Source organism: Tyto alba, unplaced genomic scaffold, assembly GCF_018691265.1.
Source record: "Tyto alba isolate M040663 unplaced genomic scaffold, T.alba_DEE_v4.0 Super-Scaffold_2, whole genome shotgun sequence".
In the NCBI taxonomy this organism is placed as follows: domain Eukaryota; kingdom Metazoa; phylum Chordata; class Aves; order Strigiformes; family Tytonidae; genus Tyto; species Tyto alba.
Window position 1 is genome coordinate 45,986,104 of NW_024881282.1, and position 26,619 is coordinate 46,012,722.

The 26,619-nt window shown below is 36.9% G+C and overlaps 1 protein-coding gene across 20 annotated transcripts in view; it reads left to right on the plus strand.

Moving 5' to 3' along the window:
- PPFIA2 (PTPRF interacting protein alpha 2) overlaps positions 1 to 26,619 on the plus strand; it is a 349,964-nt gene that overhangs the window by 321,376 nt on the left and 1,969 nt on the right. For 7 of the 20 annotated variants that reach the window (XM_032999743.2, XM_032999742.2, XM_032999749.2 and 4 more), the window contains 11 exons: positions 1,371 to 1,379; positions 8,239 to 8,320; positions 11,469 to 11,669; positions 13,784 to 13,846; positions 15,305 to 15,334; positions 17,199 to 17,374; positions 18,230 to 18,327; positions 20,168 to 20,343; positions 20,438 to 20,506; positions 21,499 to 21,658; positions 23,328 to 23,420. In XM_032999743.2, coding sequence (XP_032855634.1) covers positions 1,371 to 1,379; positions 8,239 to 8,320; positions 11,469 to 11,669; positions 13,784 to 13,846; positions 15,305 to 15,334; positions 17,199 to 17,374; positions 18,230 to 18,327; positions 20,168 to 20,343; positions 20,438 to 20,506; positions 21,499 to 21,658; positions 23,328 to 23,386 — 1,123 coding nt within the window. In that variant the 3' untranslated portion in view covers positions 23,387 to 23,420. The remainder of the gene's footprint in view (positions 1 to 1,370; positions 1,380 to 8,238; positions 8,321 to 11,468; positions 11,670 to 13,783; positions 13,847 to 15,304; positions 15,335 to 17,198; positions 17,375 to 18,229; positions 18,328 to 20,167; positions 20,344 to 20,437; positions 20,507 to 21,498; positions 21,659 to 23,327; positions 23,421 to 26,619) is intronic. The other 13 variants (XM_032999745.2, XM_032999747.2, XM_032999752.2 and 10 more) reach the window with 6 other exon arrangements.

Sequence of the window (26,619 nt, forward strand, 5' to 3'; positions counted from 1 at the left end):
ATTATACAGAGGAAGATGTAAGAAGTGGGAGTTCAGGTTCAATAGACTCTGAAAGGTCCAAATTTAAAAGCTTTTACAGCACAGGTGTTCAAATCAGTCTTTACAGATAACTCAGTTAAAAATTAACATCAATCACGAATGCATATTCAATTCTAGTGCTACTTCCATCAGATTCAGTAATTGTTCAAATAGTTCTCTAGTCTTTTATTTATATTGCATACCTTTGTTGTCCTTCCCTTCCTTGATTTTCCTTTCTTAAACTTTCTGTGTATAAATTAGTCATTTGTTTCCATCTACCTCTCTGTATCACACTTTCTCCCCTCTCTCCCAGCTGTTCTGCTGATCTCACACATGTGAAAACAAAATTTAAGATCTCGAAACCAGCACCCTCCTGAACTCATTGAAATGTCTTCCACCTCTTCTTAATTAATCAGAGCACAGGCTTTTCACCCCCAAGTTTTCTACAGTTATATCTATCAAGCATTTTTATATCTCTGTAAATAATTTGTTGATAGAAATATAATATTCTGAGGTGTCTGGGTTTTGTTCAGGCATATAATTTTCTTTTTATGATGGCAATTAAAGGACATTGAAGAAACTTTATTATCATTGATGGTATCCTGCTTTCTCCTACAGATACTGTTACCAATTATATTGGCAAGAATAGGTTACCTAGAGGGCAAATCACTCATACAATGTTGCTACTAATCTAGTATTAGTATGACTACTCAAATAAAAATACTGCATGGGATGAATGACCATTACAAATATTAGTCAACTATGTGCATGAAATCTGCATACCTAAAAAAAAAAAAAAACAAACCACCACAAAACCCCGAGTCCAGGTCATTCATGATTACTGTAAGATATTTTGCTAAAATATTAGTAAAATACACATAGAAAAGTAAACCTTGGTCTGTAGTCCATTCAATTTTAATGTGTCTCTATAGTAATTTGCTTAAATCCACAGGTTTGAATTTTCAGGATTTTTGGCGTTACACAAAAATCATTATGAAATTATTCAAATCTGGGCAAAATGCATTGATTTGAAAATCTATTGCACATTCAATGTTTTCCTAGATCTTTGGCATTAATATGTGTTGTAGATGGAAGATGTGCTGTGCTCAGGGGTACCTAAAAAATAGGCAACATCAGTTTAATGAAAATCTCATTTTGAAGGATGCATCTGTTCTTTACAAGAACATTTATCTTTTTTGAAGCATTCAAAGACCAGTTAAAAAGATTTCCATAGTTATAATGATGGTATTATTTTACCTATCATATGATTTACTTTTTTTTATGGACTACTATATGTTCATTAACATTTATGTGCTTTTTTTTCCATTCATCTCTCTCCATCTCATGAAAAGCATATCTGGGTAAGTTGAAACACCATGGCTGCTGAACATATTCATTTTCAGCACCATGTTTATTTTCTATGTTTTATTCTTATTTCTTTTTCTGTGAACCTTGTCTAACAAATCCATGAAGAAAATTGACCCAAATGAAAACTTTCAATGTATTCAAAAATAGTTGTAAGCTTCAAAAGCATACACAAATTAAGGTCAGGACTTGCTCCTGCAGGGCTTAACATAATGGATTAATTACTTGGAGATAACTGCTGTCAATTTTTTAAAATAAACATATTTTGGGAGGTATAAAGCCCAGAATCACAAAGACTTTTGAAAGTTTAAGTCAGTGGAAAAAATTGTGATAGTGAAGACCTAGATTAACAAATGCTGTTAAGGCATAAATTCTGTTTAATTAAGTCACAGAGGACTCAAACTCATAAACACTCTTGTAATCCAGAGTAAACAATTTCTTTTTTTTTCTGTTTGAGCACTCATGCTGTGTAGTAGTACAATAATATTTAATTTGTGCATATAAATTTATTTTTCACCAGCTAATTTTTTTTTTTTTATCGTTAACATAATATCAAGTCTTTGTCTCCTCTGATTTGTCATACAAATGTTTTTTCTTGAATAATTTTTGGAATTTAGGGAGAAAATTTCATCTGTTCAAAACATGTATGAGCTATAACTTTCTAAAGGTGTAAGGATAAAAAATTAAAAGAGAACCGGGTCTACCACATTAATTTAGAATATATGATTATGAAATGGATAAAAATAGATTTGATAACATTTATTCAACCTGGGAACTCTGGAGGTCTCTAACATAGTAGAGTATATAGAAAATTGCAAGGCTGTGTATTATGCAAATCTGTTTATTTCACAGGTGTTTTATTATTTTTTAATAGTAGCTCTCAGCAGCTCTGATTTGTTAGAGTCTATATTAAGCACTCCTGAATATTCTTTACATAGCTTAATACATGTCTTCAGAAAAAAGAATGATGCCCTTCAGTTTGCATACACTTAAAATGTACACCTATATAGAATAATTACAGCATTTTTAAATCTGCTTTGCTAATCTGTGTTATCTGGGCTGCTGTTAAATTCAGAGTTGTGCTGCCTTCTTTTATACATTTTAAAACTTTAATTTATTATTTGCATCTTGATTTCTGTATTTTAGTCATTTTTCCTGAAAACTCCTTAAAGTTGGTTACAAAACATTTTGTAAAAAAAAGGAGATTGAATTTTGCCCATTGTTCTTAGTCTGACTGTTATATCAAGTATCAAAAATGAGAAAGAATGAGAATTTAAAATGATTTAAAAGCCAGGTCACTTAAGTGCTGAAGTTGAAACAAGATCTGACCCAGTTTTTAATTAGTGCAGTCTTTAAATCAGATGGATCCTTCCAAATTAAATTAAAACAACATTATATAGCAATATAAAATCTGAGTCTCTTTTTTTTATATACTTCCTGCTTTAAAAACATTTGTAGTCTTGCAGAAAATTGTGTAACTTGTTTCTTTGTTTTAACTAGACATTTGATATCATTATCAATTTATACAAATTCAGTCTAGCATATTTTGTCATGCTACAGAATTCTAGCCTCTCTTAAATATTTAACAAATGACAATAGAAAAGATAAAATCCATATCCACCTTAATTCATTAGAACTCCTCTCTCCTGAAATTTGGAGTCTTTGAATGTGTGTCTGTTAGCTTTCGAGAGGCAGATGCGTTTAATCTTAACTTGAAATCATAGAATTGCTTAGATGAGTGTAGCATATTTGGTCTATTGTTTATTTCTCTTTAGAAACCAATCATGTATAATAGTTTGTTGTAAACTAAGCATTTTAGTTTTGGTGATAATAATAATCATGATAGTGTCAGTAATAATCAAAGGATCTGTTTTCATCTGTTACCTTTTTGAGAAAACGTCTATGAGTAAAGGCCATTTCATACAATCTAAATTGCCCATTAGCCCAAATTTTAAAATAAATTCTGCTTGTATTTTACAAACATGATTTGTCTCTTGACTTCACCATGCCTCCTTTTCAATTTATCTCACATTTATGATTACCTTCTAACTAAGAGACACTATAATATCCATGAGGACTTTTCGTTTGAACCATACTAGGACTATCACAGTAAATACTATTATTTGCAGAAACATGAAACGTTGTTCAAGTTTCATCAAAACAGTGTCTGGACTTTGTGTACTACATGGAGTGTTTGCATTATGTGTATCAGAAATCCTAAGCTGTTATTTCTTGTTTGCTTCATGGGGGGAAGTCTCATCTTTGTAAAGAAAATTGAATGTCACCGAATGACACACTTTAAATAAAGATCTTGTTAACTTCCCACAGAAAGTCTATTTAAAGATAATTCTTATTTTTAATAAAGTTCAGTGAGTTTTATGTAATGAGCTGGTGAGGACTGCTGATACAGAGCTAAAATTTTCCCAGTGCAAGGGAAGAATATATAAGAAATAGAAAATTTTCAGGTTAACAACATAGTTTTGCTCTTGAAATTTCCTCCTTTTTGTTCCCATGTACCTCTACTGTCCAGAGGGATACTGAAGCATTCGTAGTCCCCATGGTATGAGACAGTCGTGCTCTCAGCTTGGTATGTGCAGTTGTACCTGGCTCTGGAAGAATGGTGCTAGATACAATTGCCCAGTGTAACAGTATCTTTAGGAAGTAATTTTGGGGAGGGTTAAATATCAGAAGTCAGTGCTAGAGAGTCAACCCTGCTTACCTGACATACAACTCCATGACACAACTTGAGATGATGTAATTTTTCTTTTCTGTCTTTGAGTGAAGACAGCCAACTTTGAGGTACTCTCTCTAAAACAGACAAATGCAATGATCTCAAATTTTGGATGAATGCTAAACAGTTGATGTTCATGAAATTTCCTGACTTTGCAAAAACAGGCTCAGGGGAATGATATATTTTTAAATAGTGTATTGCAGTTACTCCCATAATGTCTCCAGGAAGATTTTATTCTTGAATAGTAATAATGTTATCTTTAAAAATACGGCTTTAATTTGAAATTCCTTCCAGTGATATTAAGTAGTTTAAAGCCCTATTTGCAAAATAATAGCATTTATAGTAATGCCTAATTAATGTCAGTTCTTCCTTATCAGCTTGTTTTCATATGTTGCCAAAAAAACCTAAATGAGCATGGAAATAATTACATTTTAATTCCCTACCTCCTTACCAATGCAAAGTGGACACATTTTAACATGTAGTACTCTTCTGACAGAGTCTTAGGAGGAGAAAATCCCCACATTCCTCTGCAAAACATCTTCCAAATTAGAGAAACTGCATAATGCTATTCACATTCTCCAAATCATGTCTTTGTAATGAAAGGAAAAGGGAGTGATGAGCTTTAGGGTATTCATCTCCTTCCTCCTGTGATCAGTTGTAGGTTTTTGTAAGGAAAATTGAACTGCAGCTGCCAATATTTGGCTGTGGGGACCTTCTGTTTTCAGGAAGCCAGTAACTATCCCACAAGGACAATAGTACATTCAGGTTCTTCTAAAATATTAAATTGTATTCCAAAATAGGCAGAACACCGGCATAATTTTTCTGAGGATTTGCACTATAGATCAAAATGATAGATGTTTCTTCCTCCATGACACTTTTAACTTATTTTGAAAGAGCTGAGGTTTTTTATATACTGCTAGTTCATATAAAAAAAACAAAAAAAAAAAAACAAAACAAAAAAAACCAGTTCCTTTGACTGCCAACTAAACAATATCTCTCTTAGTCAAAAATATAAATTCTAGGTTTAGTTCTGATTTAGAAATTGAAGGGTCATGTTCTGCAGATCTTCCAGTGTGTGTTAAAAAGTAGTCAAAGAATATTGTTCAAAAAGTAAAATACAATTTAAATAAACTTTAATATTTAAGAGGTGTTTAAATGACACATCTGAGGGACAGAAGAGTAAGTTCTGAAGCATAACATTCTTTTTAAGGGAATTAAATATTATAAAAATCCTTTTAGTATTCCACATCAATAAGTGAGGCACAGGCCTTATGATGGCTGTATTCTATGTGCATGTCTGAGAAAAGGATTTTAACCTTACGCTAACAATATTTTCATCTCAAACCACTTCCCTTCTACATGTCAAGACCCTTTGAATTATGTTCATCATACCATAGTCTTCAGCTATAGCATATATATAGGTCTTCCCATTTTTGGCCTGGCTGCATTTTCTTCAGCCAGAATAATAACCACAGCTATATTTTCCTTCAGCTCTGTGATCCAGACTGCTTCTGAAGTAACAGAAGTGCTTTCCTATTCTGGGAGAGCATATTTGTTTGAGAAGCACTGGAATAATGCTAAGCATCCACACCAAGACTCAGGCCAGCTCAGGTGTTGCAAAGTCACAGAAGACTCTCTAGAAATATATGTACTTTATAATTCCAGCATAAAGGAATTAAGTTTTTCATGGAAGTGAGACCTTAAAGTGCTAATGCATATTCTGCAGGCATCTCTGTTCCTGAGGCCACACAGGGATTTAACACCAAATCAAAGAAACAGGCCAAAGCTTCCTTCCCAACTCCTTATAGATTATGTGCTGCTGCTGTCCTGATTGGAGCAGGAGACCAACACAAGCAAGAAAGGCCTGTGGCCCTCAAAACCATAATCTCCTTTTTTACTCAGTGTGTTAGCTAGCCCTGCTCTTTCATCTGGGATGGGTGAAGAGAACAGTCCAGATAAGGAAAAATCTGCAATCAGGTTCCTCCAAGGGTGGTGTCTCCATAGGACTTCTGGCTGCAGAAGGGGCTTTGGCTGGGCTTTGGCTGGGCTTTGGGGAAGGAGCAAATCTCACAGGGTTTTGTGGGGTCCATGCTCTGCCATGGGACACCAAAACTGGCCAGGTAAGGAGGAGACGTCCCTGAAAGTATGGCCCTCCCTGACGACAGCCGTGTGATCTCACAGCCCTGGTGGCAGCAGGAGCTGTGCAGCTCCGCTGTGGCACCTGAGGGAGGTACAGCACTGCTGTAGCTTTGCAGGCACCCTGCAGAACCAACTCCGAGGGAAGGATGCAACCCACATACCTCATCCACAGGTAGCTGGGAGGTGGACAGGTTTGTCCATGTCTTAATTCTGCTATCCTAAGCAGCCAAGTGTGTATGTCTCTATTGGCCTTAACTACTTGTCTCCCTGGGAATATGGGATTCCTGCCACCTCCACCATCTACTGAAGGTAACATGGTGTTTGTGTACCCAGAGAGCAATTTCTCATTTTACTGAGGATTATACTTTCATAGAAAGCAAGGATAGCTCTACAGTGTCTATGGACATCTGAGTGACAAAAGATAAGGTATGCTACAAAGGATGTGTGGGAGGAGAAGCTAGATAAACTTCAGTAATGCTGTCAAGTATTTGTAATGTTACATATTACTACATCATAGAAAGTAAAGCAGCTGTCTTTCTATTAATATTCAGAGCCAGGGATTTAAACACGTATGCAAAATTGCATATTTGAGTTCCATTTTCTGCTAAAGCCAAATTCTCTCATCCTGGCCTCTTGGCAGTGCAAAAATTCCAAAAGGCATACTCCTTACAAGTAAGATCTCTACATTGCTTTTATCTGCTATGATTTTGTAGTACATGTATTTGAAAGGCTGCTAAGGCAGTGAAGAATCGCCAAGGGATAACAGAACCACAGAGGCTGTAGCAATAAAGGAGGACAGAGCAAAATTGAAGCTATAATTCCAAGATTTCCTTGTTATGTGGGAATGTAAGCACGTTTTAATACTACATTAGCATAGTCTGTGTCTAATTTGTTTTTCATTACAGCTTGTTGCTGAGAGCATTCTTTTGTGTTTCATTCAGTAAGAGGCAGCTGAAAATATGTTGTTAAATACCAGAAAAAAAGACTTTTGAAGGACTGCTTTTTCTATACCAATACCAGAATGGTTTCTTTATTCCTTCTTCAGGAATAAAAATATCTGGTCAAATGGTTGAATATTTTTAATATAGAGCATTTTCCTGATAGTCTAGCTGACTGGCCTATACATAACTTTACCAAATATTTAATACCACTGTATTAAAAGTATGTTTTAAGCTTTGAGAATGCTGTTTTACGTACACACTCATTGGGGTCCAGAGAAGCCGCAGATACAGGAATTGGATTGATGTCTGATCAACTCAATAGAAATATATTTATGTATATATGTATAAAATTGAGGAACCACATCAATTCTGTTATTATAAAAATATATACATCAGTAAAACTTATGGATTCCTTTTGTGTATAAGCAATAATAAAAACAAAAAACCATGGAACTGTTAAATATACAACCAACTCTTAATTAGCCATGGATATCTTATTTAAAATGCAGAATAGTTGTACTCCAGAGACCCTAGAATTCTGCATAGCTGGTCCAGCAGTTTTAGTGTTTCAAACACAGAGACCTCTCAGACCCAGCTGCGTTACATTCGTGCTTAGCTCAGGTCTAGCAGTTAGCAATTTTTGGCCTTTCTGGGTCATTTTCAGACTAGAGATAAGCTAGTCTCAGGAGTAATCCCTCAATTTTCTCTCTTCACCAAGGTCTTCTAATATATGGGTGATCCTTTTATATAGGGTGTCCCAATTCTGTATTGTTTCTGCTAGGAACAGAGGGAAACTTCACCTTTTGTATGTTAAGTGTTTAAAGGGATATCAGAATGCACCAAAAGAAAAAAAAAAAAAAAAAGAGTTGGGGAGTAGCTTAAGGAATACATTCAAAAAGGGGAAGGAGCTGTATTGTTCGCTGTTGTTTTCTATGCCTATCATTGTGCTATGCCTGTTGTTACCCCTAACAAAAAGGCATGGTTGCATCTATATTGTCCCTACACATAACTCTACATATTTAACATTTTTTGTTCCATTTCTAGACATGAACTTCTGGAAGAAGCTCGAAGAAAGGGTTTGCCTTTTGCACAGTGGGATGGGCCAACAGTGGTTGCGTGGCTGGAGGTAAGTGTTAGCCATCACGTGGAAATGTGAGTCATGTTTGTAGACTGCTTCTCTGTGCTCATCCTTACAAATTCTAAAAGAGGTTGTTAAAGTCTTCTCCCCTCTCCCGTGTGCACTGTGCCATGAGTATTAAGCAGATTTTGACACTGGATGTTGTAAATCAGAGACTAGAGTTGAAAAGAGTAAGACAGGATTATACAGGGGGATGAGGATAGGAAAAAAGGCTTATCAAATGCTGTCAAACCCCTAAATTTTTGAAATCTTAGAATTTCTCAGTTTCTGAATATCTAGGTACTCCACAGACATCATTATGTAGGATGATGTGCTAAGGAGAAAACAAAGATTAACTATCAAATTTTATTTGAGGTTAACATAGAAGGTATATCTTCAGAATTTTAAATAAATTTAAAGAATTGTTAACTTTGTGTCTTTTTAAAATAGAATGGGAAAGGGCTGGTTTACCCAGATATCACTCAGAACAAGGAAAAGAGGTGTTCCTCTGAGCACTTTCACCCGAGTTGTGGGAGATCCAGCTTGAAATCTCTGATTTGACAGGCATTGTCTTCATCTCTGAAGTCTGGTCTTCAGAGAGCTCTCTTTTATTTGGAGACCCTAAGTGAATGAATTTTGGAACCTATCCAGAGAAATGGTCAGCAGACTGTCCATCAGTTGAACATTCAAAGGTCTATATGTTTCTGAAGATTGAAAAAGTCTGCCCTTGATGTTCTAAAGGATGATCCAAAATTTGAAGATATTTCAGACAAGTTAAGCCCTAATCTTCCTTTCCCTTGATTCTTAGCTAAAAAATAGAATATGCTTCCCACTGTCTCAGAAGGGGCATGTAAAGAGAAATTGATGTCTATGAACTTCTTGGGAAATATGATGAGAGTAGCACAGGAAAGCTCATGAGGAAGTTTATGTTGCAGTATTCAATGCAGATTGAATACTGATGATAAAAAAATATGAGGGCAGAAGTACTGTATTCAGTGAGCATCAGTGCATCGAGTCAGCAGATGGACACTGTGTGCATTTCACGCTCTCCTGCGAAAATATGACCCTTTGACCAAAAACTGAAATTAATATTATAGGGGATAAAGTCTCAAATTAAAGAAGTATCTGTGACTGCAGTTGTGACATTTCCAAACTTTTCAGGGCTCAACTTTTCAGGGCTTAACTTTTCAGCCTTACCATTTATTCTGGTCATTTGTATGTAGCAAAGACATAGCTGAGATATAATTTAAGAACTGTGCATTTTCTTAACTAATTCTGGAAAAGTATATCAGTCTTGAAATCTGAGTTCTCTGCCTAGAACAATTACTTTGCCCTCTTTTTAAAATCTGTTTTCATCTAACTGCATTTTCTGGTAGAGACAGCTGTTTGTTAAGGATCTAATTTACCTAATTTGTTAAAGAACTAATTTACCTAATGAGTGGCAAATATTTGAATCTGTTTTTGCAGAGTGAATAACTCCCAGTATTTATGCTTTCCTGCTTTTCAAGTGCATGTATGGGGAAAAAAAAAAAAAAAGTAAAATTAAATGAGAATATTAAATGTATTTTAAAGCTATGCATAGTTTCCTCATGGCCCTTTGCTTAAGAGCAGCTGGATGTAATCTACATAATTTTTGTTTTCATTTTTTGACTTTCATGAAACTTTGTATTTTGTAACAGTTAGTTGGATTTAGATTATGTCTTTAAGCTTCAGACTAGCATTGGATGGAGAACAGTAACATATCCCGTCAGTGGGAAGGGCTTTATGAAACATGATGCAGTCATTCCTCAAGCTCTGTGATACATCAAGAGTCAATACAGAAAAGCCTGACTGAGATGTCTTGGAGTCTGACATTCAAGTTTGTTTTCCCTGTGACACAAAAGTCATCTAACATCTGTCTTTTAAGTAAATATTTCCCAGATAAGTTATAGAATTGTTAATAACCACACAATACTTCCCTGTACTGTGAGAAATTAAATAAAAATCCTTTCAATTTGTCTCTGCTTTCCAGATTTGCTGGTGAATTTTCTGATGGCATATTTTGACTCGTTTCCTTGACCTTGTGTTCTCTTTTAGTAAGCCATTATTATGAGAAAAAAAAATAAAATAATGAAATCATCTCATTCTGATGGCCTATTCAAGATGCAGCTGGCTAGGTCTGTCTTTGTTTTCCATTGTGTTACCCCCAAAATCTCAGTGATTATGGCATTCGCTGCTTATGTCCTTCTCACAGTTTTTGCTGTAGCATAATGTCTTTCATACTGTGACAAAAACTTCCCACATATATGTATCTTTGCTATGGAATTACCTTCTTTGGGAGCAAAGAGCTGTAGACACTGACAGTCATATTAATGAGGCATCACAAAATGAAAAAGCTGAGAAAACCAAGAAGAATTTGTACTTGGTAGGTCCCAGTAAAGATGGCTAGGAGTGGAAAGTACCTCTTAGAAGGAAAGACTAAGTGGTGAAACAAGGGGCTGTTGCTGATCTAGGCTGGTAAGGCTAGCATAAGGAGAGGAAAAGCATGAAGTCACAAGTACATATCTTCTAAATCCACAGGTGATGTAGCTGTGCTCACATTTTGCTGGAACTTCTAACCAGTATTTCTAGCTGGGATATAACACCATGCCAGACTGTTCACAAATTTAGAGTAAGCTCAGTCCTTACTAGGATGGTTATCTGAATTGTGCACGGTTAATTTCTAAAGAGAAAATAAAAGCTGAGAAGTGTAAGACTGTGCCCCATGAGTACGCCATGGAAAAAGAGAGAAAGCCATTTTAGTACAAAAGTAAAAAAAATACTAAATTCCTCTTAGATTGTTTTCTGTATATGGGGAGGCTATCAAATGGGCAGTAACACTGACTGGTGCCACTATTTGCTCACACCTGGGAAAGGAGTAGCCCAGGTGATGGAGGCACACAGCTCTAAAAATAATTCATTGCATCCCTTACTTTAAAGTTCTGGTAAGAATAAAACCAACAAAAAGAGTTCACATGAAACTATGGCAATTTCAAAAGGTTCTTTTGTTAAAGACTGTGATATTCTTACTCATTCGTGTGTATGACCATGTTTATTCAGAGTGATAGGTGCCTTGATGATTAATTTAATTTGAGAAGTGAAGCAATGCTTTGGATGAATGTGTCCTTTCTCTCGACAGCTCTGGCTAGGCATGCCAGCTTGGTATGTTGCTGCCTGCCGTGCCAACGTGAAGAGTGGAGCTATTATGTCTGCTTTGTCCGATACTGAGATTCAAAGAGAAATTGGAATTAGCAATCCTCTACATCGCTTAAAACTCCGATTAGCAATCCAGGAGATGGTATCACTGACAAGTCCGTCAGCACCTCCAACATCCAGAACAGTGAGTCCTGTTCAGCTAACTTTTTCTTCCCCACTTCACTCTGCAGGAGTCTGCAGAAAGGCTTTTGTAGTACGGGAGTGGCTCTGTGGCAACACACGCCTCACAATCAGTGGGACCTGTCCTATAGAGACTTAGAAGGACCTGTTCAACACTTGATTGTTGATCACTGATATTTCTCCTTTAGCAGATATTTTTTTTTTGTCATGCTTTTGATTAACCTTGATATTAGCTAAATGATCAATATTGAGCATCTTCCTTGTAATTTTTGCCTGTATTTTTACCTTTTCTCTTCTTTGAAGTCATCTCTCCCAACCAGATCAGATTCTATGTCTCTTTTTTTTGTTTGTTTGTCTTTTTTTTTTTTTTCTCCTTTGGGTGAGGGGACAAGACAGGAGGGGGGAGGGGTTATGTAGGAACACAGCTCTTTTGAATCTTGTTCCCATTCCCCTTTTTTGCATCCTTTCAAATGGTATCTAGTCTGAGTCAACTGCCTTTAGGTTCCTCATGCTTTTAAGAGAAGGGGTGATTGGAGGTGTGAAGGGAATCTGGAAGGGAGAAGTGGAGTGTGTGCATTCAGTGAGGAAGGGAGAGAGAATGTCAGCAGATGGGAAGGAAGGAAGTAGAGAATGAATACCAAGATGCAAGTCTGAAAGGAAAGGAGAATCTATCTAAAAGAGAAAGTAGATTAGGAGAGAGTAAGAATGTATGTGCTATAGATAAAAAACACCTTTTAGTGGAAAATTAAGAAAAACAGGCCAAACTGATGAGAAGAAACAAGATAACAAAAGGGGAATTTCATGCTGAGAGGCTGATGCTGATGGCTGTGAAAGAGGCAACAGAGACTGTAACTGGAAAAAAAAAAAAGGAAAAAAATGAGGCTTGATCAGATGGGAAACATGGCATAGAAGTGACTTCTATAGAATAAACTACTATTCAAGTAGTACACCCTGCACTTCTAATAGTAAGATAAGAATAATAATGTTAATAATAATATTATTATTTATGTTTTGTAATCTAGTATCTTCATGAAATTCATGGAATCTTTTGGTGGAAATTAAAAGTGAGAACTGTAGAGGGGTACCAAATACATGGAGCTATGTAAGCAACTGGGCAACAGGCCTCTAATGTTCCTATTGACTGGCCTTTTATCTTCATGTTGCTAAGGTTCTTTAAATATTATAGTTCCCCATGTGATATTTTTTCCTTTCAGAACAGTTGTATGTGTCATAACTGTGGCAATACTATGAATGGTAATGTTTTTCACCTAAGTAAAGCAGTATAGACTCAACATGATGTTGAATTACTAAACAAAATTAATTTTTGTTTTAAAAGCATAACTGTGTATTTCAAAGCATAAGAGTATTGACGCTTATGAAATGAGAAAACAGTACATACAAGCTAGAAACACTGGGAATAATTTTGCCTTGGGTTTTTTTTTAATTCTCCCTCAGTAATTGGCAGCAAAAAGCTGCCCTGCCCTGGAATGTGCATTTCTGAGTTCCAAGGCTTTAAGCTTCCCCTCTTTCTCAGGAAAGGAGTTAATTTACTTCAGCTCCCAAGAAAACATAGCAGACTTCCACACCTCCTTCCTGCCTCATCTCATTGTCCTAGTAATACTCTGAAAACAATAGGATGAGGGAAAGTAGTTTTACAAGTGAATTCTCTTGACATTTTTGATTTACAGAAATGTGGGGGAAGTAATTATTATTCAGATTACAATATGAACGTGTGATGTGTGCAGAATATTTAGGCTAGAAAATCTTTGAGTACTGAAGCTTACCTCCAGACAGAGCTATGAACTAAAAGGTTGTATTTGCCACTTGTGTGTGAAATGCAGCTTCAATTAGTATTCTTTCCTTTGTGATGGAGCTCTGCTGGATGTCATCCATCAGTTCTAGTTGAAATACTCCATCATGCCTGTTCAGAATCTTCTAATGAAAGATAAAAAACGAGTTGTCTAAAGTTGTCTCTAGTTGCAGCTTGGTAGAGGCAAGGACGTGGTTGTGCTGATGGTGATGCTATACGCTGTTAACTTACAGTGGTGCTGCCTTTCTTCTTTACCACTGCTTACCTAATGTGGATCCCACCTGCCTTCCTGTGGGCCGTGTCCATAGCCCTCAGGCAATGTTTGGGTGACCCATGAAGAAATGGAAAATCTTGCTGCTCCAGCTAAAACGGTTAGTCTTTCCACTTCCATTTAAAATTATTTCTGTGCTCAGAAGCAAACTAGGATGTATCTGCTTTAGTGCAGATGCTGTATCTTCTGTGGGATGTTTCCCAAAGATGCCATTAGAAAGTTGCTGGGAGTAGGGAAACTGAATTTAAGGAACAGTTATATAATTTCTCAGCAAAACAGATTACCAACTGTATTGCAATCACAAAAAATTGTGTGAACCTAAAACCATTATTGCAGTTTTACAGTACATAATAGCTTCTCTGCCAGTGTGAAACCTGATTTAGTGAAACAAAATTGTCGCAAGTACAGATGCAACATTTCCCCTGTACTGTACTCCCTAGTACCTCTGCTTAATATAGTTTTATATCTGCTGAACAAGAAAGAAATAAGAAAAAGCCTGAGAATGGTACATTGCACAACTCAGTGTTTTCACTAATGCTGAGTCTTTCGTGTCCATACGTGTGTATTCATGCTCTTTGATTTAGGGTGCATGGAGTGTGTAATTTCTTTATTGATTTTCGTCAAACCTCTCCCTGCTTTGGGCGGACATAAATAAATGTTAATAGATCTTATTCTATAGTTCTGACTTTTTTGTTTTTCTTGGAACATAAGTTATGTTAGGTTTTGTTTTTAGCATTGCATCATAACAACTCCGTATCAGTACTTATAAAACATGATATGATCCTACAGTGAGATGTCTGAAAAACATGTCATCAGTTTGGAAAACTTTATAGTCAGCCCAATCCATAAATGGTGGGGGAGGTACTGAAGCTAAATTTTGATGCAAAAAAGACTTATTTCTTATAAATTTATGCTTGCTATACTATTTTACGTTTTCTCATGAGCACTCATGAAGCAGATTCTCATCTATATATATATATATTTTTTTTTTTTTTTACAACTGAGCTAATTTTCAATTTTATTATTGTTGGTAAAGATAAATACAAATATAACAACAGCCAACTCACCAGAAGTAGAGTTGATCCTGTTTAACTGGCCAGACAGAAAAATACAGTTTTACCATAAAAAATGTTATATAAAAAACTCCTTTACAGTACATTCACAAGAAGACAGTTTTTTATTGTGAATGTTGCAAACTAGAAATAAAAAATGGCATCTCTAATGTCCCATTCTGTAATTAAATTTTTGTGTTTTGATTGTGAAACACTAAAAAATGTTTAAGATAATTCTGTAAAGTTTCACCAAGCTATAATGATTTTATGTCTTGAAACCCTAGCTAGATTTGCCTTACTAAGATTTTATGGTTCTGGTCTTGTAATTTTTAAGGTAGTTTATCCCATGGCACTGCCACTGGTTGGAGTTATTTTATCAGCACATTTTACATGTATGTCTTCATTTGTACTAAGATTAACACACACATGAAAATCACATCTTTTTATAACTAATTTTTTATTGTCTTTTTACCTGCTTTACTAATTTCTTCCTGCTGATAACACAGAAGGAGTCTGAAGAAGGCAGCTGGGCTCAGGTATGACCCTTTCATGTGATTTTTTTGAATGGAAAGCTAATAATAATGTAATTAACAGTGTATCAATATGCATAGAAGAGTTTAGTACTGGAACAGTATCTCAATGATTGAATTATTATTTACACATTTTAAGTTTCTTCTAATACAAAGAAAATTATTCTCTGGACAAGTTTGCTAGGTAAAGCACAAAGAGGTACATATGTTGTAAATATTTTTCTTAAAATAAATGGCTACATTCTAGAGACATCTTCTACCTCCCAGCTAAATCTAGAAAAAATATTTCCCTCATTTTTGAGAATAGGCTAATAAAATATGCCAAGAGTTTGAGATCTAACATTTCTAAAATTACACCAGATTTTTTTTTAGAACAATTGTATAAATCAAGCCCAAGTATCAGTCTACAAATATTCTTGTATAATTAGGAACAAAATTTTTCACTTTAGTTAGACTGAAAGACAACTCCTTAGTTGTCTTTTAGTTGTCTTAGTTTGGGCAAAACACATACCCCTTAGGGGAAGAAAACCAAAATAAATTTAATTCAAACACCACCACCACTTAACAGACAAAAGTAGGACAGTGAGAAGCATGACCACATCTCAGAAGCACCTTCCCCTCATCCCTCCCTTCCTGCTGGGCTCATCTTTGCTCCCAGTGTCTCTGCCTCCACCCCCCCAGTGGTGCAGGGGGCAGGGAATGGAGGCTGTGGTCAGTCCCACTGCTGCTTCCTCCTCTGGGGGAGGACTCCTCGCACACGTTCCCTGCTCCAGCACAGGGTCTCTTTCATGGGACACAGTCTTCCATTAACTTTCTCTGACATGAGTCCCTCCCATGGGCTTCAGCTCTTTCCAAACTGCTCCTGTATGGGTCCCTCCCACATGTTGCAATCCTCCCACTATCGAACTACAACAGTGGGGGCTTCTTCCCGCAGAGTCCCAGCCTTCTTTGGGTGCAGTCACCAGCTCCAGTCTCGGGTCCTCTTCAGGCTGCAAGTGGGCATCTGCTCCACAGTGGACCTCCATGGGTGGCAAGGGGACAGCCTGCCCTCTCAACCTGGGCTGCAGGGGAGTCTCTGCTCCGGTGCACCTACCCCCTTCCTCCTCCACTAACCTCAGTGTTTGCATAGGTGTTTCCCTCAAAATTCTTCCCACAGCTCCCACTCCTCTTCCCAGGTTCCCCTTCTTAAATACGTTATCGCAGAGGCGCAGCCACCGTCACTAATTGGCTCAGCCCTGGCCAGAGGCAGGTCTGACTTGGAGCCAGGGGAGCTTCGAGAAGCTTCTCATAGGGACCACCACTGTAGCCCCCTCCCCTGCTACACACACAAACCCAGCACAGTAACCATGAAGTGTCATTAGATCCTATTTAGGAAATCCTAGCCCTACTAAATAGTAGTATCAAGCTTCAGTTGATTCCCTGGGGCCATGTTTGTGTTGCCGAGTTCAGTATAGGACTTGCCTAGCCTAAATATTCTAGAAGGTCAATTGAAAGCGAGTAAGATTATGAAACAAACACATTTTGATTATGTAATAAGTTTGCTTTCATTTAAAACTCAAAATTGAAACGACAATTTCTTATTAGAAAAAAAATGCTTAAAATTTACAAAGATAGAAAACAAGACATAACAAGCAAATCTGCTGTCAGTAACAACTATCTCACAGTGGCTTCTGGACCTCCAATGTCAAAATCAATGTAAAAATGGAATGCTTTTTTATAGACAGGATTTCTAATCTATGAAGACTCACTAGAAATGAGCATAGCAGATAGATATTCTCTTTAGTCTGTGGAGCAACCGTGAACAAACTCCAGAATTTTTTACCTCTCTCCTGTTTTTTTTTTTTCTCCTTTTTCTTTTTTTTCCCTGTAGACCCTGGCTTATGGTGATATGAACCACGAATGGATAGGTAACGAATGGCTCCCCAGTCTGGGTTTACCTCAGTACCGAAGTTACTTTATGGAATGCCTGGTAGATGCAAGGATGTTAGATCACCTGACAAAGAAAGATCTGCGTGTGCACTTAAAAATGGTGGATAGCTTTCATCGGTATGTTGGCATAAAGACTACACTCATAAAGACGTTTATGTGTCTGACGTAGTGCTCAGTGCTGCACAGAATAAAAACACTTGCTTTCTGTTGTTCTGGTGTGGAAAACCACAGAGAGAAGAAGTGAGTGCTGTGTCAGAAATCTGACTTGGGAGAAATTCCTTTGGTAATAGCAACCACATTGCAATTGTCTCTCGAAACAAAGATGTTGGTACAGATAAATTTCATAATGAGCGGCGAACCATTAATATATAAATAAATCCTGGACAATACAGAAACAGTAATAATTTATTAAGTGGTTCAAAATATAAGAAAATGGTAGACTAAGATTTGAAGCCCTGAGATCTCATAATAATGAAAAGCTATTGTGTGTAGCACATAAAAGCTGTTAACAGTACAAGCAAATTGACAGTTGTTTGAGTTATCTAGGGATGTAGCCAGGAAGCTAAATTGGAAATATGGAAATAAAGGCATTTAGACTTTAGGGAGAATGATATCTATGTGATGAGAAGTGGATTTTTTTTTTAATGTGCTGTCTGATTTGTCAGTTTTTTGAGTCCTGATTTGACAACATTTCACAGCTCACAACAGCTGACCTTTTCTGAAGAGGATTTTAATGTTTTGGGTTTCTTATGATAGAACATTTATTCAAACATACTCATTTTGGTTTTGTCCATTTCATTTTTGAAGTCTGTGGAGTTTTTTTAATGATTTTGCTCTCCCCTCTGTCCTCAAGATTTGCTACTTGGGCACCATGAAACACCTCATGTGCAATGCAGGAAATACATCCTACATATGTTCCCATATTCAAAATTATCTTTATTAACTCTGTAAATGTTTCTCTTTAAATAACAGAACAAGCTTGCAATATGGAATCATGTGTTTAAAGAGGTTGAATTATGATAGAAAAGAACTGGAAAAGAGAAGAGAAATGAGTCAGCATGAAATAAAAGGTGATAGTTCCTGGGAATGAATACTGGGAATGTTTCTTCTTTTGAAGCTTGACACTATTAACCCTTGTCATGCCATTTTAGCAAAGCATTTAAGCGTGTGCTTTAAGTAAGACTAACGTAAGTCCATCTGTCTTCAGAACACAAAATATCTCTTTAAATTAGGCACAATTAAGTACTTTTCTAAATTGAGACTGCAGTTCTGAATGGCGGTTTGATACACACATTTTGCTAAATTGGATTTTGGGGACAGATCTTATCCCAGTCTCTTTCAGTCTCAGACTCAGAAGGCCAAGTAGCCTGCAGGACGTGCTGGGGGAAACACTGGGAAATGGGATCACTCAGAACCCCAACATCGTGCTCCTACTTTTGAAAACCTTTGCCTTTGATTTCTTAGTTCAAAATGTATATCATAGAAAATGTTGCTTGGAGGGGTGGCCGCTGAAGCAGTTGTTTGGTATATAAAAGTAGTACCTAACAGAACTAGCCTTGTTAGAAGATTTAACACCCGATTTTAAAGTATTTTTCTGTGTAAAGGTCTCTAGGGAAGTTGCAGACTCACTGCATGGTTCCTTTTATATATAACATTTAGGGTGGTTGTTGTTTTTCCATTATCAGAAGTGAATCCTCTGATTCCTTTAAGCATTTCCAGCTCTAGCAAATACAGCAGCTAACACTTCTTAAGCACAATGAGGATTGGAGGAGCTAAAAAAAAAATAAATAAAATGGTAATTAGAAGAAGTAGAGGGGGGAACGGCTACAGTGAAAATGTGCATTTTCTCAAGGCAGATGATGGTGTGCACTAACGATGCAAAGACTTTGCCTTGGATGTGGAGGCATCAGTGTCAGTCAGCTCGAGTGGGTGTAGCTGGGATCTGACATGGGGGAATGGGGTAGTGGTGTCAAATTTTGGTGTCGCTTCAATGCCAGCCACTGCTAGGACAAGGGTAAGAACTCATAGCCTCCGTCACCCAACCTTCACCCTGGCATGCATCGGTCAGTTTGACACGGTCCCAGGTGGGATGTGATCTCGGTGATCCCTGGCTGCCACGCTGTGTTTCAGCTGATCCTGACCCCAAAGTCTGGGATGCTCACGTTCAAGCAATGGAGAATGCCTGCTCCCAAAACAGCTGCATTAGCTGGACTTCTATGGGTTCAGGAAAAAGCCTCATCACTTAGTACCACAAAATTCACTATTACGTTTCCCACTCGCAAGTAAAGATCAGTATAAGTAACTTCCTTTTAATCTTACGGACAGGGTAGGATACTTTTCTTATAATAGCCAAATCCTCAAAAGTGGTGTCCTAGCTCATTTTGTTGCCTTAGCTTTATAATTGGCATGGACCTTAACAGCTCAACCAACTTTCTGAACTAAAAATAGTTTTAGTTGCTAAAATTGTGAACTCATAGTTTGCTTTATGGCATGTTATAAAATGGTAGGTGCTGACCCAACTCTCAAACTGTTTAATACAAAACTCTCAAGTGAAGACTTGAGGAACTGATATTCCTCCTGTGTCCTTGCACTGTTAATTTGTAAAATCTTGCCTAAGAATTGAAAAGGGTATTTATAGGAGGTGGGAGGAACTGCATTCTGGAGATGCCCTCTGGAAGCACATTTCTTCTTTGGAAACATTTAGAATAAACATTTAACTCAAAGGTAACTAAAATCACACAGGGTTTTGAATAGGAGATATTAAAGCTATATGAATAGTTTGCTGTCATTCCTCATTTAAGAAATAAAGCAGTCTTACATCCACAGTGCATGCACAACTACATGCATGCACCTGTACAGTTCGGAAATTATCGGCTATCGGGAGACTGAACCGGTGTTATGTCCTTCCAGATGTGCTGGTATGGAGCAACGATCGAGTCATTCGCTGGATACAAGCTATTGGCCTCCGAGAATATGCAAATAATATTCTAGAAAGTGGTGTACATGGTTCACTCATAGCACTGGATGAAAACTTTGATTACAGCAGTTTAGCTTTATTATTACAGATTCCAACACAAAACACCCAGGCAAGTTTTCTCTGGCTACTTCTGGTTAATCTGTACCCATTATTGCCTTTTATTCACCTTCAACCATTTTAATTTTTTACTTTGGTATCTCTAGGCACGACAGATCCTTGAGAGAGAATACAACAACCTTTTAGCACTAGGAACTGAAAGACGACTTGAGGAAGTAATTAATTTTATTTTCAGTATTTTTAAAATATCACAGTTAAATATAAAAATTAAATTGAGTGCATGAAGACATGTTAATTCACACATTGTTAAAAGGAATCAGTTACAGCTTTAATAAAAATATGAGGAAATGCCAGTCAAGGTTTTTAAAGTATGGCTACATATTCGTATAATTTTGAATGTTAAATTTGGCACTGCACTTTTACCTTGAAATGAATGTCTTCCGTAGAGGAAACATGCAGAAAGGCATCAAAGTTTCAGTGGTCAGAGCAAGTGGTGGGGGGGCAGGTGCCTGTGCAACCTATTCTCTAGGATACTTAAACCCTTTCTTTAAAAATAAAGGATAGTAGATTTTGGTGGTGGTTTGGTTTGTTTTTTTTGTTTTGTGTTTTGGTTTTTTGTTTTTGTTTTTTTTTTTTGATCTTCAAAGTTAATCAACATGAAAAAGAGTGGGATTTGGGGCAGTCATCTAGGATGGGGAATCTCAAATCCACCTATGGAAAATACTTAAGGTAAGAGTGCAGTGCAAAAATGTTCAAGTCTTGGACATCTGCACATGAGGATGAATAAAACTTTTAAGGACTTGCTGAAAATGTGAGATGCCTATGAATTCTGTGCATGCACATGAATGTTTAATTCTTTATTAGCATTTTGTGTAAGCCGCCTAATGCCATAACAAACCACTGCACTTTCTCTCACTGTATTTGTAAGAGATCTGACTTTTAAGAAAGCTCTACTTTAGCTGATACTAAAATCCTCTAAAATATCAAGTCAGAGATTTATGAAGAGTTTTCCACCCTAGAATGAAATATTTCTAAAGCATTTACTTTTACAAGAGTGTCTCAAACACATTGCAATTAGCGGATGCAGTGCAACAGAGCAGGGTAGTTGTCACGGAATACATTTGACAGTGGGAGAGGCAGCAGACAGCAGGATAATTAATCAAAAAAAATTCATTTTGCTTTATCAAATACAATTCTGTGTTGACAGAGCGATGACAAGAACTTCAGACGTGGCCCCTCCTGGCGACGACAGTTTCCTCCACGCGAGGTTCATGGGATCAGCATGATGCCGGGCTCCTCGGAAACGCTGCCAGCTGGGTTCAGATTAACCACAACATCAGGACAGTCACGGAAGATGGCAACCGATGGTATGCAGTCATTTCTGCACTTACTGCTGAAAAGCAAGAGGCTTATTCTAGCATGCTAAATTGACTTTCAGTGCATGTCTGTCTGGCACCAGAATGGATATGTTCACCTAACTAGGATGAAAGGAGTTTGGGAAAGTTGAATCAGGGAATGGAAAGGCACTGACTTTCCATAGTATTGATTTTTTTGGGTTTGCTTCACTGTCAGTGCTTATTAAAAAAAAAAAAAAAAAAAAAAAAAAAAAAAAAAAAAAAAAAAAAAGGCCATCTAGCCGTCCTAGATCTGCAAAGGAAACATAGGAAACATTCAGAGATAGGAATTAATTTACTGACTTTCATCTAAGATTGCATATAATATCTAAGCAAATTTTTCAGCTCATTAGCCTCTCTAGGAGGTAGAGTTTATTTCAGAGAATGAACTTAGAAAGGGCTGTCACCTTTATTTTCCTCTTTGACTTTCAAACTAGCCATTAAATGACTCGTGTTGCTGACAATTAATAATAATCAGTGTAGTTAGCAAATACAGAATTTCAGGTACCTATTGAGTTATTGCATACCAGTCTTAATTTTCTCTGGAAATCTTTTAATTTCCAAAAGATGCACTAACTCTAGAACAACTGGAAAAGTAACAAGCATATCATAATTAAAAAATAAGGAAAATTTAAAAGTCAGTGTAAGAGGGCAGGAAGAAGGGACAAATCCCATTGCAGCTATTCCTTCAGGTGTATGGATGATAAAGCCATGTATACCTGCCTGAAGCTCTGAGAAGTACCAGTACACAGACTGGCCCATTTCAAGTACTGCTGTTTATTTCCTCATGAGAGAATTTAGGTCTATGAATAGACTTGTCTCAAAGTAATTTAATACACTGCTTGTAGTGATTACATTTTGTAACTCTTGAATGAACTTGGTATGACAATATTGTCATATAAACTCCATTAAAGTTTCTCATCTTTAAAAACAATACTTTATAGTTGCAGTTACAGATGGAATAATTTACTGACTGCATCACTGAATTCCATTGACTCCACTGCTCATGTGCCTGCTTTGCTTTTAATCCTGCACTTTTTGGCAATGATGAAGCTGTAAGACAAGAATCCATTCCAAGGCAAATTCCATGTACAAATAAAGGTCCCTAGGCATTTCCATGCCCCACATTATTGTAATAGCTAAGAACCTTACAAACATTCATGGATTTCATCTTCTAGCCATGATATGATGTAGGTGATATTATTCCCATTTTACAGATGGGGAACTAAGGCACAAAGGAGATTTAGTGATTTACTTGAGGTCTTCCAAACAGAGCTGGGCATTGAACTTAGTAGATTTAAAGGTAGGTAGTTTTGAAGACCTACATCTTCGTCCAGGATTTGGCTTCCTATCTCACAGTGCTGACTGCTATAGTATTTAAACAGAATGATAGGTACAGTATTAGGACTTCCAACATAATAAAGACAAAATTGAGTTTTAAACTGTATTCACTTAAGACAGATTTCAGTAGTACACCAGATATGAAGAAACTTGTGTTTTGAGCTATACCATGCCCAGATCATATCAGAGAAAGCCACAGAGCAACTTAGTAGCCACCCTTCCAGTGGGAAACAGACTGATTTATTTTCTTCATGATTCTAAAGAGGTTCTGGTTTGTTTCTTTCTTTTTTGCAATTTGCAGTTGCTTCATCACGACTGCAGAGGTTAGACAGCTCAACAGTTCGCACATACTCATGCTGACAAGGCCTAGCAAAGAAGCCAGCACTGAATTGTTGTGAGTATTCATAAGGGGCCATCATAAAAGCTCCTTGTAACTGTACGCTACACCCAATATTCCTTGCCATTATTCAAGCAAGGTCCAGCATGGAGCAGAGGACCTAACTCAGACTCATTAGGGTGGTCATCTGATCATGACAAGTCTCAAGCTCAGTCCAGGAGATGCTATGCTATTCTTTTCCCCATCTCAAATGGCAGGTTCTTTCTGCTGAAACCACTTTAGCAGATAAGACAAAAGTTTCCAGATAACTCATCAGCCATAACATATTTTGTATCAAACTGAAAGCTAGCTAGAATTAGGGAGACAGCAGTAGGCACAGGGAGTGAACTTACTTTATGAGAACTTGAAGGAGTTCTGCCAGGAACTAGGGAGAGAGGAAGACAAAAAAAAAAAAAAAAAAAAAAAAAAAAAATCAAGCTAGTAAAGCAGAAGAGATCTATTTATTTAAGTGAAAGCCATGGCTCAATTTAGAACATCAGTTAGCTGCATAAAGCTAGGACAAAACTTTGCCTATACAGAAAATCTTCCGAAGTTGTCTATTACAGACATTTTTTCACTTCTCACATCACTGAGAATTGACCAGTAACAAAGAAAGGATAATCTGAGCTGGATGCAACTTTGGATCACATTTAGTACTAGAATTCATGTTGCATTTCTCATCACTTATCATTTGAATATGGCTATGAATCTCACAGATTCACTCTTCCACAGTTCTGTGGAAATACACTGTTTCCTGCTACATCACAAGTTTTGCAAAAGAACCCAACATGATGAGCGCTTTCATCAATGTGGCACCATTTCATGCTACTATTTTCTCAATAAAACAGTTTTCTTTTCCATTCAGTTACTCACAGGATTGTAGGGGAACTGGAAAGAATATTTGGATAGGACCAAAACCTCACCAGGCATTAAACATGCTTCAATATCTGTTGCATAATGTAGGCAAGACATGCCAGGCTCTGCAAGAATGTCCTTTTTTTTAGATCTGCAAGACTGGGAGAGGCTTGGGGTTGTCAAGATTTTACTAATTCTGGGCAGGTTCAAAAAGTGCTTAGGAACAGCAAAAGCTGCCAGTGGAAAATGTGGATTACTCCTGTAAACGACGTAAGCCTGACTGCATAGATTTCAGGAGACTGGAAGTATAAAATCTTAATCTAGTACAAAAGGGAACTTTTCATGCCACCACTAAGGAATAAGCAAAGGAGATTTTATTTTTTTTCTAAAATAGGTAAGTTTAGCTTCTGACCCGACAAAGATGATGATGTGATGATGAAGCACGTAAACTAGATAAATCTTTTTACGTTTACATATGTATAGATTAGATAGTGTTATGTCAGTAAAGTCAATGACAGTAGTCTCACCGGCTTCAGTGGGGGTAGAAACTGACAGCAGAGATGTGTATCTTTTCTCCTACATCCTTCAGAATTTCAGTGTTGAAAGCAATAAAGTATGACCAAGAAATTAATTTCAAACTCTAAGCTATCTATTAAGCCAACAGTAATGGGCCAGGCACAGGAGGTGATATTTTGCAATAGGTTTGAAGAGTGCAACAAGGGCAGAAATTGAAAAATGGTATGTTAACAAAAAATAATTTAAGGTTATGCAAACTGCTTATTCCCACTGTATTCGAAAATTGTCTAAAAAGTAGCAATCTACAAACAGAAGTAAAGTAGCAAACTTTGCTGGCACTATATGTATACGGGAGTTCTGTATTTTGAGCAAAAAGATGTTTATACAAAGTTATACAAGCTATACAAGTTAATTTCTATTTCTATATGAGTTTTAGTAGTGTTTCAAGTATCAGTGATATGTAGCACATCGGTACTTGCTGCTTGTCCACTATTCTGCCAATTACATTCTAATCTTAAATGCTTGAGAGCTCTATAAGAATATAAAATTTACATCTAAATTGTAAAGGCTAATATATGAGGATGACTGACACTAATATGCTACTAATTCTTTTCAATTATCATATACTTTTTTTAGAGAAGCAACAGGATGGTGTGAACTAGAACTTCAGTATATACACTGTTCATAAGTGCAACTTCAAAATTTCAAGCAGGTTAGAAACCAAAGAGCAAGTTAAAATAATTCTGCAATTCAGTAAATTATATAAAAAATATGCAGAGAAAAATAATTCCTTCATATTATATCAAATTTGAACACTTAAACAAATTACCTGAATCTCAAGGATGAATGCATAAACACAAACTGCTCGTATGGGGGATGTGAAGTTGGTTGAAGGGCAGTGGAAGAGTTTCCAGAATTTTGTGATCACAGTTCCTGAGTAGCAGCTGCTTCATGGAAGGAACTGACTGATACTTGGACAAAAGGGAAGATTATTCATTACAACATGCCTCCTGAAATTTTCCAGATCCAGATCAGACTGAGACCCAGGCTTGTACTGCCTTGCCTAGAATACATCAGTAGCTCTGTTATTCTAGTGACTAAATTATCTGCATGCATAGGATCAGGGACTGTTTCTAACTAAGAAGCAGAAGGGATGAATAGCTGGATGAGCTATCACACAATAGCAAAAAAAGAGAATTTTTACTATAGTAAGGGGGAATATACATATGAAGAGCAGACTGAAAAAGAGAACTGCAAATTAGTTGCACATGGAACAAATGAGATGGCCTGTGATCACAACAGGCTGCAGATTCTTGCATTCTGCTACTCACAGAGAATGTCAAAGCCTCATATTTCAAAATAGTTTATGCCAACACTACCAATTGGGTACAACCTTACGGTGTTTCTTCACAACAGCTGGGTTCAATTCACATGCCTTCACATTGCATTTCAGGTATTTTTAAAAAGATTTGTTGAAACCACCACGACAAGCTGCCAGAAACCATGAACTGACATTCTCAGAACAGTTACATGAGCATACTCTGTTCTCAGTTTGAGTGCACTCTCCAGATTAGAAATTTAAGAACATTTAAGACTGCGTGTCTGGCCATTTAATCTTGCAAATAAGTTTTCCACAGAGCACATGGGACAGGTCTAGCTTTCTGCTGTGGTCGCTGTATGTCTAAGCTTTCCCAGCACTCTTCTCTTATGAAATACTTGTCATCACCAAGTCTGAAGGCTCAGCCAGGACAGTTTCACTGCCACAGGCTGGGGCAATAGAACATACTAGTTTCACTTTAATTCTAATGAAATGTCAAAGGGGATTTGGCAAAATCAATGATGTACT